The 13,850-nt window shown below is 36.5% G+C and overlaps 1 protein-coding gene across 1 annotated transcript; it reads left to right on the top strand.

Moving 5' to 3' along the window:
- The first annotated feature begins 294 nt into the window (after positions 1-294).
- ttc39c (tetratricopeptide repeat domain 39C) lies at positions 295-12,213 on the top strand. The gene is made up of 15 exons (XM_043223801.1): positions 295-637; positions 760-941; positions 2,948-2,996; positions 5,735-5,863; positions 5,959-6,073; positions 6,910-7,276; positions 8,576-8,744; positions 9,281-9,374; positions 9,519-9,626; positions 9,712-9,821; positions 10,162-10,285; positions 10,365-10,462; positions 10,616-10,720; positions 11,197-11,235; positions 11,510-12,213. The coding sequence occupies exons 2-15, from the start codon at positions 802-804 to the stop codon at positions 11,597-11,599; spliced, it is 1,737 nt and encodes a 578-aa protein (XP_043079736.1). The 5' UTR covers positions 295-637; positions 760-801; the 3' UTR covers positions 11,600-12,213.
- Positions 12,214-13,850: the final 1,637 nt, after the last annotated feature.

Below are 13,850 nucleotides of genomic sequence, written 5' to 3'. Positions count from 1 at the left end.
TGACTTTATTCCATAGGCTTTTTGAGAATTGCAAGTAACTGTTGGATGAACCGTAAGTTGTACCCTAATTAACGTTTCACTTTTTTGTTGCAAAAAAAGTGAGAAAAACGTAATAATTGTGAGATATAAACCCTTTTTTAATTGTTTTGTTCATTCAGTGACTCGCGAGTAACTAAGGTACTTCAAAAGGTACCGCGAACCATTCGATGAACGGATCTTTTTTTGCGAATCGATTCAAAAGACTCGACTCGCGGTGAATCCAAACATCCGCCGCCGAGGCCGGAGAAGCCGCAAGGGTTAATGATGGTAGTCGTTTCCTGGTCGGAGGCGAAGGGCGTGTTACAGTCAGGAGGAAGCTGTCAAGCTCCCGTTTAGAGTCGGCTCTCTCAGCTGCAGCACCTCAGCGGGGCGAATGACAAGCGGATACGGGACGAGAGCGCCGCTGCTCCGTCGCTCCTTTAACGTTGCGTAACGCGCGCGCTGCTGACATGCAAACAGCCAGCTGATATTTCATAGCTCGCGGCGGCCCGATGGAGGGGACGATTGCGGATCTCAAAACGTCTTAGCGCCGCGGATCGGACACGGAAGGGGTCGAGCCACATCCAGACGATTTTCTCCAGTCATCCTCCGTGCATCGGTGAGATCGTTTTAGTTATTTTGGCGCTGCCGGTGTCGGTTTATTCAGCGCGTTTCGCTCGCGCAGAACAACCTTTTGACTGTCCCCCTCCTCCTCCTCCTCCTCCCCTGCGGTTTATTTAGAGAAGAACGGGTTTTTGGCGCATAAAGGAGTAAACAGACAGGATGGCAGGCCCTGATTCCCCGCAGCAGCAGGTTGAAGAGAAAGCCGAGCAGATAGATGACGCCGAGCTGGCGTTTCAAGGCATCAATATGCTGCTCAATAATGGCTTCAAAGAAAGCGACGAGCTCTTCAGGAGATACCGGTAAAATCAAAGTGCATCTGTCATTTTAGAATGATGTGTATTGTAAAATGGGGGTTTTGTTTGCATGAACGGAATTTTAATTTGTATAATTGGGACATGCAATTTGATACTATTTGAATTTGTATGCGTGTGTATGCGTGTATATGCGTGTGTGTATGCGTGTGTGTATGCGTGTGTATGCGCGTGTGTATATGTGTGTGTATGCGTGTGTGTATGCGTGTGTGTGTGCGTGTGTGTATGCGTGTGTGTATGCGTGTGTATGCGTGTGTATATATGTGTGTATATGCGTGTGTATATGTGTGTATATGTGTGTGTATGCGTGTGTATATATGTGTGTGTATGCGTGTGTATATGTGTGTGTGTATGCGTGTGTATATGTGTGTGTGTATGCGTGTGTATATGTGTGTGTGTGTAATGTAAGTGTGTGTTCAAAAACAAATAAGCTTTCAGTTAATGTATGGTGTTGTTGGGATGGGGCTGAGATACAACTAATTTAAAATCTGGAATCTGAAGAAAATCTAAACATTGAGGAAAAACGCACAGTTAAGTTCTTAGCCTAGCGCTCAAAAATTAAGTTTTGATATATTTTTGATACATACAGTGAGAAATTGACAAAATATCCTTACATTAACTTTACTTAATATCCTAATGACTTTCGGCATGAAAGAAAAACCCACAATTTTGACCCAAACAGTGTATTGTTGCTACAAATACTGGCTCCAGGGTCACATCCAGTCAGTCATTCATTTGTAATGAAAAGCAGCAGAACGGGTAACTGATTTAGCTCAGGTTAGGATTACTTGGGCGCTAGCTATTTTGGGCCAAAACGCTGGCTTGCGGATGGACTAACATTTAGCTATCTGTTTGATAACTGAGGTAACAGGGTTAAATGCTTGTCAGTGAAGTAAAAGCAAAACCTTAAAATAAATGCGATCTGAAATAAAGGATAAGAAAAATAACTACGTGTGAAAAAAAAAAAAAAAAAAAAAAAAAAGCACAAACACAAAATATTAATAACTATAGTGGTTACTGAAATAAGACGGGTAAATAAAATAGCTTCTTATTACAATAATAACATCGATTCGGTATATTGTCAGTAGTATTTTAATCTCCATCGATGCTGATTTTCTGTGTTTGAACGTCTTACGTTAATTGCGTGTTGCAAAATAGTTTATCTAACATTTAATTAGTCGTAAACCTTAAAGAAATGTGGACGTTTCGGCCAGATGTTGTCGTGCCACCGCAGACTGAAGGGTGTGTAGATGAATGGCTGTTTGCCTGGTCCGTGTAGCCCTAGGCACGGGTGCAAACTGTGCTCAGTAATCCTCCTGTAAACACACGCAGATTATAATGTGCATTATATGTGATTAGAGATAAAAGTTACAAAAAAATAAAAAAATCTCCTGGAAAATCCAGTGCAAAGTCATCTTTGGTATCGTTTTGACGTGAGTTACAGATGACTAATAGTAATTAAAATGATGATAAAATACTGTATGAAACCGAAGAAACGTGTCGCAAATTCATACGAGTAGGATTGGTGCATCAGAGGAAACTGCTGCTTGAGACATTGTTAAGGATGCAGATATTCATGGATGTTAAGTCTAATGCTGTTAGGAGCTTAGCGACTTGGCTTTATGTGGATAATTCCTTGTTTAATGCGAACCATAATCTTATGAGCAGGCATGCACGGAGTTATGAATCATTCACAAAGCTGTATTAAATAAACAAACAAATAAATAATATGTGTGTGTATATATATATATATATATATATATATATATATATATATATATATATATATATATATATATATATATATATATATATATATATATATATATATATACATACACACACACACACATATATATATATATATATATATATATATATATATATATATATATATATATACATACATACATACATACATACATACATGCATGTATATGTTTTTCAGAGGCTAAACTTATGTCATATCCCATGATTCCCTGTTCTGTCCGCAGGACCCACAGTCCACTGATGAGCTTTGGCGCCAGTTTTGTCAGTTTCTTGGTAAGTGAACTCCGTTAAATTGCTTTTAGTTAGTACTTCCAGTACGTTTGACACAGGAACAGCTTCCTAGAGAAGCGGAAGTGCCTTTGCAGTTCATAAAACTCCTTTCAGGGCTTGAATTTAAGTCTGTGCTTGACCACAGTGTCAGCCACCGAGCTAGTGTTACCGCTACCCCCATAGAACTTTATTTATCGGGGAAAGTAAACTTGTTTGATGGAGACGTGCTGGAAACGCCGCACGGATGGCGGTCATCAGCTGGGCAGCCCAAGGTGGTTTTCTTTCTTGTGTAATCAGTTTGACATCAGCCCATCATTTCTAGTCCATCTCTGTTATCTGTGTTATGTGACACAGTCGGCACATGCTCTCGTTCGCAGTCCTGTTTCCTGGCCATTAAAAGGAATTAGAGGACAGGAAGTGAAATATTGACGAGATAGAGATGTTTGGAATGACATTTGTCTGTCAAATGTTTTTTTTTATTTTCCACTCTTTTATTATGTTTAATAGAATATGTGTTTCCATAATATGATACAAAAAAATGTATAAATAAACTAATAAAAAACAAATAATTTACTTCTAGAAAAAAAGCAATTCAATTATTATTATATATATATTTTTAAATGGCTATTCTCCTATAAAATGCAATTTCACAACATAAAAAAACGTTCACCTCTAAAATAAATTATTATAATTTTTTTAAAATATATATATTTTTTAAAGCGAGGTTTTGCTTTATTGGTATTCATTTTTACGTTTTCATTTTAAATGTTCCTATAATTAAGCTATATATTTTTTTTTTACTTAAATTAAACCTTTTTTATTTTATCCAAGTCTCCTAAATGTATTAACAGTAATGTGTGGACCGCACTATTTCTGCAGTATGCAGTACGTTGAAGTGTCTAGTATGCATAGAATGCCCAAAAGGCAGACCGTTTATTCTTGTGCAGCAGGTAGCGTTTCACGTTCTATTTTAAAACATAGTAGGAGGTGTTCGCTTCATGCTGTGCGGCGTGCAGTACGCTCTCCAAACGCGGCCCGGGCTTCTCAGCAAAAGTTGAGGGACCGACCTGACCTTGTCACAACCTCTTACGTCAAAGCCGGTGCCCCAGGATGTGAACTGTGATGTCCCTATGATGTAGTATGGGCCCTCGGCATGAGAAATCCTACTCAGCACTAATGTTTCTCCAACACAGAGGGGCTACTTTACCAAGACGCTTGGTTATCGTTGGACACTAGTGTAGTTGCCATGGTTTAGCTAATAATAGACACCTTATACTGTAAGAATACGGCGTAATATAGAAGAGATACAATTACATTGAGCAACAATGGTAGCATTGTAGAGCACGAAAGGCTCCTAGTGCCTTTTAGTGCTAGGAACATTTGTTTTCCATCTGTTGTTTTTTGACTTCCTTCAGTCATGCAACCATTTCTTTGTCACGTTTTATGAAGGTTTAACTGTTCAGAAATGATACGCCTTTCGATGAACATGCTTACTTGGATATGCGTTCGTTCACTTCTAATGAATGTTTTGCTCCGTCAGTAGAGCTGTAGGCGTTTAATCATCGGCGTGTCTATTTACTCTAAGCGCAAAAAACAGCCCGTCTTGTTGGCAGAGGCTATTTACACTAACTCCGCCCACCTATGTGTGATTGGATTACTAAAGACGGATATTTGTCCCGGGTTCGAAACTGCTTTTTTCTCTCCCATTTTTTAAATGCCAAATCACATTTATTTTTAATAAAAGTTAAGGAAATAATCAAATAGTTAAAAAAAAAAAAAGTATCGTCAGGCTATTTTGTCTCGATAAGGTGGCATCCATTTAATAATTTGAATTAAAATGGAAATTTACACTGCATACTGTTTTATTGTTTTTTTACCGTTTTATAATGTACAACATTATTAATTGCTAAGAACATATGCTCTTTGGACTTAGTGTAAATAGACTCTATCTGCATTTAGATTTAGTGCAAATGTCTGCTGCATTTAATCGTATGGTTGTGGGTTCGAATCCCATGCTATACTGGAATTTTTAAATGTGTGAAACTGTTGATTTAGACTAATGCATGTGCTAAATGAATATAAGTGAACATACTGGTATAATCAGTAACTTTACAGGTACAGTTGAGTTCAGAAGTTTACAAGCCAAAATAAGAGGGATCATGCAAAATGCATGTTTATTTATTCCTGCCCTGAATAAGATATTTTACACACAATATGTGAACAATAGTTACATTTATAAAAAATGGCCGTGTTCAAAAGTTTACACCCCCTTGATACCATGTTGTGTTTTTTTTTTTTTTTTTTGTTTAGTGATAGTTGTTCACGAGTCCCTTGTTTGTCCCGAACAGTTAAACTGCCTTCTGTTCTTCAGAAAAACCCTTCAGGTCCCACAGATTCTTTGGGTTGAGGCATTTGTGTGCATTTCAAGTGACCGCATGATTTTACAGCAATGATATGATTCAACTTTTAACACAGAAAACAATTGAAGGGACTCATGCATAACTATAAGGTGAAAGCATGTACTTGTGCTCAAGAGAGCCACAAAATGCATTAAGAGACAGGATGTAAACTTTCTAAATTGGATGATCAGGGTAAATTGCAATTATGTTGTCTATATATATATATATATATATATATATATATATATATATATATATATATATATATATTAATAAAACAATATAGTGTCAAAACTAAGTTTTTTCCAATATCGCGCAGTCCTAATAATCATGTGATTATAGAATGCCATGATGACTTTCGAGGAGGAAAAAATGCAGATGGCCAGCGATGACCTGAGAACCACCGAAAAGCTTTGCGAAAGCGACAACGCCGGCGTCATCGAGACCATCCGTAACAAAATCAAAAAGAGCGTGAGTCTGTTCGTACGAGTGTGTGGCAGCAGGACCCACGGCATCCGTTTGCCAGGTTCCTCACGTTAACGGCTTGGTTTTTATCTTTGCCCCAGATGGACTCGCAGAGATCAGGGGTGGAGATTGTGGATCGTCTTCAGAGACAGATCATCGTGGCCGACTGCCAGGTTTATCTCGCCGTGCTGTCCTTCGTCAAACAGGAACTCTCAGGTGCATTCCACATGTTTACGTTTTACAAACCAGCTTGAAACTTCATATGCGTCATTTGCATGTCATTGTGTCGGGGGAGGAAACAAACTTGAATTTCAGAGGGAGGAGAAGTGCAAGTGTAATGTCATGTTTACTTAAAAAAATAAAAATAAATAAAAAAACAGAACAGTAAGCAGTGCAATTTTTTTTTATTAATTTTAGATTTTTTTCATTTTATTTTTCATTTTATCATGAATATATTTTATTTGAATAAACTTTAAAATATTGAATTTCTTTCATTTTATATTTCTATTTTCAAATAATCATAATGCATTTAATATTAAAGTATTATGAAAACTATAATTTTATTACTGTAAATATATGCAAATTTGGATGATTAAAAATCCCAAAAAATAATAAAAGGCTAAATCATGCAGTTATTATTTTTAAACTTTTATTTTTATTTATATTTCTATTAATGTATTTTTACATAAGATTTGCAATACTTTTTTTTTTACAAAATTTAAATTACTTTAAGTTTGGATAATTAAATCTTTTTAGCTTGTCGCCAAAGGCTTAATTATGTAGTTATTTAATTGTTTCTATTTGCTTCTCATTTAAATATAATTTCTTTCATTTAATTTCTTTTATACAGTTAATATATTTTATATATTCATTTTTTTACTTGCATTTGACTTTTTTATTATTTGAAATAAACACAATTTTTGATTATTTAAAGTGTTTCAGCTTGCCGTTAAAAATAGTGGGAAATAAACATAAAATATTACGACTCAGTCATGCACTATAGTTTTAACATTTTCTTTCATTTAACATCATTATGGCCTGTCGCCCCGCAGCGTACATCAAAGGAGGCTGGATCCTCCGCAAGGCTTGGAAAATGTACAACAAATGCTACAGTGACATCAGCCAGCTACAGGAAGCCTGTCGCCGCCGCTCCTCCGACCAGCAGGGGGCGCTGGCCTCTGATCAGGCCAACCACAACACCTCCTCCGAGAGCGGCGGCCGGGTGACGGAAGAGGTTCTGGACCGCCTGAAGGGTTCGGTCAGCTTCGGCTACGGCCTCTTCCACTTGTGCATTTCTATGGTGCCTCCGCACCTGCTCAAGATCGTCAACCTGCTGGGCTTCCCCGGAGACCGTCACCAAGGCCTAGCCTCATTAGCATACGCCAGCGAGAGCAAGGATATGAAGGCGCCGCTCGCCACGTAAGCTTTATTTTTGTGGCATGACTTTCTCATTAGCCCAGACTGAGCTATTAGCATTTGAGTTCAGGGTTTAGCGCTCACGCGTCAGAAGAAAACCCCTCGCTGCTGATGTACGAACACACGCTGTCACATGTCCGACTGGTTTCACGCTGGGGTTACATAATTGATGGCGTCTGAAAGGTCGCAATTAGAGATAAAGGTTATGTGAGCGTGTGCAGGCATTTTGCGCTTCTGCTTTCTCAGTCAGGAGAGCTTTAGGCTTTCAATCACAAGGTTGTGGGTTCGAATCCCATGCCGAGTAGAACATTTTCACATGAGAAACTGTTCGGTTGCAACTAATGGTGTGCGCACACCAAAAGCTAATTGAATTATTTGCGCCAGTAGATTACATACAAAGTCAATGCAAAGACGCTATTGAATTTTTGCTTTGACGTGCACACACCATAAGCTATGACCATTGGACTTCTAAAATGGCTCGGAAAAAACATACTTATGTCGAAGTTCAAATTTCCCATATTTGGAGATCCACAACACCCTAGCATTAATGACCATCTATAATATCTCATCAACAACCTAGCAACCGCTTAGAAACCAATCTAGTACTGCATAGCACTGCCTTGGAAACGATCCACGTGAGCCTAGCAACCACCATAAAAACCACCTTCGAAACAGTCCACAACACTACAGCATTATTGGCATTGAGGCCATTCATAACACCTTATCAACAACCTAGCAACCACCAAAAACATCCTAGTAACCAACCAGAACACTCTAGCAAGAGCCAAACAAGCAACAGCTTAGCAACCACTCGTACAACGTAGCAACCCCTTTGAAACCATCCCTAGCGTTATTGCACCAGAACGCTTTATCAACCACCTAGCAACCGCCAGAACACCTTAGCAACCACCCCAAAAAAATCGAACATTATTACAACTTTAGTACTTTCAAATACCATTCGTACGTTCCTCATAAAATCTAAACATCTAGTCCATTTTGATCGTTTGAGAGATTTTTCTTCAACTACGTAGTTCGTAACCGTTCTTTCAGCTCTCTTTGGACGCATTGTTCTCGGCAGTGGCTTGCCAGAGGCTGACAGATTGCGCAGCAGCTCTAATAATAGAGATGAATTTAAGCATACTTAATCCAGCCCAGGATAAAACGCTCCCAATTTGTTCTTCAGATAAAAAGATACTGCTTTTTTGTAATCAGTGCTGCTGTAGCAGTTTGTACACAGCGAATATATAACCGAACGCAGTGTTATGTACTTTTTGGCCACCTTTTCTCTCGTTTCTCTCTTAGTTTGGCTCTTTTGTGGTACCACACCGTGGTGCAGCCCTTCTTCGCTCTGGACGGCTCGGACTCGCGTGCCGGGCTCCTGGAGGCCAAAGCCATTCTGCAGAAGAAGGCCATGGTTTACCCAAACTCCTCTCTTTTCATCTTCTTCAAGGGACGGGTGCAGAGATTAGAGGTGGATATGCGGGGATTTCACATCAGAGGTTATGAAACCAGAGCAGATGCTTGGTGCTTCATAATCAACTGGCGTGATTAAATCATTAAAATAATAGTGAGGTTTATGCTTCACTGATGTTTAATTACTTAATTTATATAAATAAAATATTTCATTTAATAAAATATAATAAATTAGTTATAAGCACTACATATACTATATATTTTTTTATTTAATAAAATATTTTATTTATATAAATTATTTTATAAATTATTATATTTTGTTATGAATTGAATGCATTTATATGTAAATTCAACACATTTATTCAATACATTTCTACATTTTTTTAAACAAACACACACGTGTATATATATATATATATATATATATATATATATATATATATTATAAAATTAATGAACACATAATGATATGTAATAAATGACAATATAATAAAAAAATTTGTAAACATTTGTGCTGTCTAATGATTAATTGCAATTAATCTCATTAAAAATAATAATATTCATTATAATTAATCTTTTTTTTGCTTTTTTTAGTGCCAAATCAACAGTGCACTGGCGTCATTTCAGGATGCTCTGGAGTTCGCCTCAGACCAAAGAGAGATTCAACACGTGTGCCTCTATGAAATTGGTACAAATCTTTCTTTGTAGTACAGTCATTTCTTAAATATTTTTAATATTTGATTGAATTTTGGCCTGGCGATTAGGGATACGTATGCAGTTAGTATACTTTCCAACCAGTGAATACTTCAGTGTATGATTTAATTTGTTGCAGGCTGGTGCAGCATGATAGAGATGAACTTTGAAGATGCCTACAGGTCTTTTGAGCGTCTGAAGAATGAGTCCCGATGGTCACAGTGTTACTACGCTTACCTCACCGGAGGTCCGGTTAAGTTCTCTCTCAAACTCTTTCTAACGCCTCTTTAAAATAATACTTTTATTAAAGCCTTTTACATCTCAACCCACAGTATGTCAGGGGGCTTCTGGTGATCTGGAGGGAGCCAAAGCTGTTTTCCGAGATGTCCAGAAACTTTTCAAACGCAAGAACAATCAGATTGAGCAGTTTGCACTGAAAAGAGTGAGTCATGTTGTAATTTATGAATAAATATTTTTTTTTTTGCAGTTACATTTGTAGTTATAATAGTTATCTTAATAATATTATGCTATAATATTTCTACTAATGTAAATATGGATTTATTTATTTATTTTTATATATATATATATATATATATATATATATATATATATATATATATATATATATATATAATCCCTAATATAATATATATATATATATATATATATATATATATATATATATATATATGTATATGTGTGTGTGTGTGTGTGTGTATATATGTATGTATATATGTATATAAATAAATACATGCTTTATTCTGCTTTGTTTGTGCCTCTAGGCAGAGAGGCTGAGGAAAGCCTCCCTCACGCGAGAGCTGTGCATTCTGGGTGTTGTGGAGGTGCTGTACTTATGGAAAGCTCTTCCGAACTGCTCTTCCTCCAAACTCCAGCTTATGAACCAAGGTAAAGAGCGGTGTGAGGAGATGTGTGCCGTCGGTCAGCCCTGAGCCCACTCTAACCCTGATCTTGATGCTGTGTTCAGTGCTGCAGGGGCTGGATGAGCAGTCGAGCCTGGGCCTCAAACACCTGCTGCTTGGTGCTATTCAGAAATGTCTTGGGAATATTAAAGATGCCGTGCAGGTTCGTTCAATCTCGATATGTGCGCAAACTGAGGTGAAGTCTTAAAGGGACAGTAACACTAGAATAGATTCCGGAGCACAAATGCAGAATGTTAAAAAGGTGTTTCTTGTTTATTCTCTCACACACCGTGTTTAATAGTGATCGTGTTTCTAGTCATTTCAGGTGGCAGCGCAGGATGAATACGGCCGGCTGAGTAACAGCTATGTGCAGCCCTATTCCTGCTATGAGCTGGGCTGTGTGTTACTGGCTAAACCTGAGGTAAATCATACTCACATTTAAGATACTGCATTTAAACACCTATTCATTCATGTGTATATATATATATATATATATATATATATATATATATATATATATATATATATATATATATATATATATATATATATGTGTGTATATATATATGTGTGTGTGTGTGTGTATATATGTATGTGTGTATATATATGTGTGTGTATATATATATGTGTGTGTATATATATATATATGTATATATATATATATAATGTATATATGTGTGTATATATATATATATATATATATATATATATATAGCAAAGGTGGCTCTGAAAATTAATCTGAATTGTTTATACTTAATAATTCACAATCTTTTAACCTATGACTGAAGTAAAACAATTGAAAACAGGGGAAAAACTCTAAATAAAAAAATGTTTTTATAGTTCATATTCACATCTTTAAAACAAAACCTAAACCTATTTTTTTTCCCCCCTCCTAAGACCCTGAGTAAAGGAAGATCTCTGCTGCTTCAGGCCAAGGTAAGACTGTAAGATTTAAGGTCCCTGCACACTAAGTCCGAAATGTATTTATTTATTTCATATTCGTCAAAAGGCATACTACATATAATCGTATAAAGCAGAAAATCGATCCAATTTTTTAAAAACGATGGATATAAATATCAGAGGCCATGTGCAAACGTGATTGACTGAACATGAGGTCGAATTTATTTTTCAACGTCTGACTCTGCGCGCAATGGCCTTTATCTCGAGAGCGTGCGTAAGTTGAGGAGATGCTGACTACGTCTGTTCTCAGGAGAACTACACCGGCTACGACTTCGAGAACCGGCTGCACGTCCGCATCCATTCGGCCCTCGCCTCCATAAAGGAAGTGGTCCCTCACTGACCCGCCCGTCCCGCCTCAGAAGAGCTCCTGTCCAGCACTTTTTTCAAACGAAAGCCATTTGAAGTAATCCTGCTTTTCTGGAGGGAGAAACTGAGAGTCGGCGGACTTCAGGTGACAGAGGACTTGTTCGCCAATATTTTTCCGCCTAGTATTGAAAAGGTTCACTCTTCATGTAGCTGTTGGTCCCAGCGATCTTATCTAATCTAATTTTCACGTTCACGTTCACATCCAGTTTGTGTGTTCAGGACTGATCTAGAGAAGTAACTCTCACGGAGAAACACAGGTTAGATCCTCTCCCAGAGCTTGCGCTATCATACCGAACACATTAGCATGGGATAGAACTCTACATAAAAATTAAATATATATTGTGTAACCCTTTATCTCAAAGAAATAATAGTATCCAAACTTTACCTATAACTACCTGTATGTCAAATCTAGATTGTTTTGCGTCTGGTGTAGTGGCCGACCGATATGAGACCAAAATGGCGATGCTATGATTTCAAAAATAAATTCTAATTATTTTTGAGTCCAATTTGCATAAAATGTGTTCTGTTAATGATACCGAACCTGATGATTTTGTGTGTGTGTGTGTGTATATATATATATATATATATATATATATATATATATATATATATATATATATACACACACATATATATACATATACATATATACACATATACATATATGGTTGTTTTATATATATATATATATATATATATATATATATATATATATATATATATAAACAAACATTTATTACAATGTTATTACTTTCAGTAAAATTATTATTATTGGTTATTTCTTTATATATAACTATAAAGTAGCCTTTTTTTAATAAGCAAGCCAAATTGATCAGATATCAGTCTGATGTATCGGTCTGTCACTAGTCTAGTTAAAACGCACTGCATTCGAGGTTGGCTGTTTTTATTGTATGTATTACAAAGTTCTATTTTAACACTAAACCACGTGTTCCCTTTGTAATACGTCAGGGGATATAAAACATATTTCATCGGTTCTTCTGTGTATTAAGTTGGAGAACAGCAGCAGAGCTTTGGTTGTCATGTCCTCTGCTGGTCACCAGATATTTCCTGCAGTGAAATCCATACACAACTACCTACTGGTCTTTCTCCTGGCCGGAGGAGGCCATTTCATTTTGGACCTTGTTTTTGATGAGCCGTATGTTGTATTGTTTCGTTTTTTTGTTTTTTTTCTCCAGATGTTACGTAATAATATTTTTGGCCCAGGCTTATCATTTGTAGACTTTTAACAGCGCATCAGTATCTCCTTTTGATAATGTCGCCTCTGAATGACTTGAATTGATTTAAGTTGGTGTATATATTGTGAAATTGTTGTGAAACTTGCACCTCCTTATTTTCTCGGCCCGTAGCTGTAACATTTATTCACTACTGCTCTCTCTGTCAGTAACTCCAGAGGCTCAACACATGTCTTCACTGTGAAACGTGTCAATATTGGATGTTCAGGGTATTTATACCTTGTGAGGACAATAGAATTAGGACATTTCAATAATAAAATAACGAAACTTGCCATTAAACTTTGTACGTGAGTTCAGTGGGTTCACTGCATTTATGATGGTTTGCGGAACTTAAGTTAAGTGAAGTAAAAGTGAGAGAAAAGATATATATATATATATATATATATATATATATATATATATATATATATATATATATATATATATATATATATATATATATATATATATATATATATATTTCTCTTTCTCTTTGCATAAACACCCAAGAAACCATAAAATTTGGTTAAAATAGTTTTTCTTTTTTTAACATTTGATGTCAGGGACCCCCATTTATGATGATCCCATCGTAAAATACTCCCTTCCTAAATTAAAATGAAATTTATGATAAAAGTAATATCGGTCCCAGCTTTTTTAGAAGATTTTTATAACGCCAGATTTGTGAATGAATCGCTCCTTTGATTTAATAATTGTCCTACATGTTTGATTCATTAGGACGCGCTAAATCGTTTCTCTCAATTAAACAGTAACTGGGTATTTCGGAAAAAGTAAAACAACATAAAGTGCTGGTTGAAGCGGATATTTACCCACAGTGCACTGGAGGAAACTTGCAAATCGCCAACGACAACGAGGCACTTTCCTGCGTGTGCAGTTTGTGAACGACTTCCTTTAAATCTAAAACCTTTATAACAAACTTTTAATATGAAAACCGTGTTATTTACTTGCATGTCTTGTCTTTGACAGCATAAAATG

The sequence above is a fragment of the Puntigrus tetrazona genome, chromosome 22 (genome assembly GCF_018831695.1).
Source record: "Puntigrus tetrazona isolate hp1 chromosome 22, ASM1883169v1, whole genome shotgun sequence".
Taxonomy (NCBI): Eukaryota; Metazoa; Chordata; class Actinopteri; order Cypriniformes; family Cyprinidae; genus Puntigrus; species Puntigrus tetrazona.
Note: the sequence above shows the minus strand (reverse complement) of the source record. Positions and strands in the feature narration are given on the sequence as shown.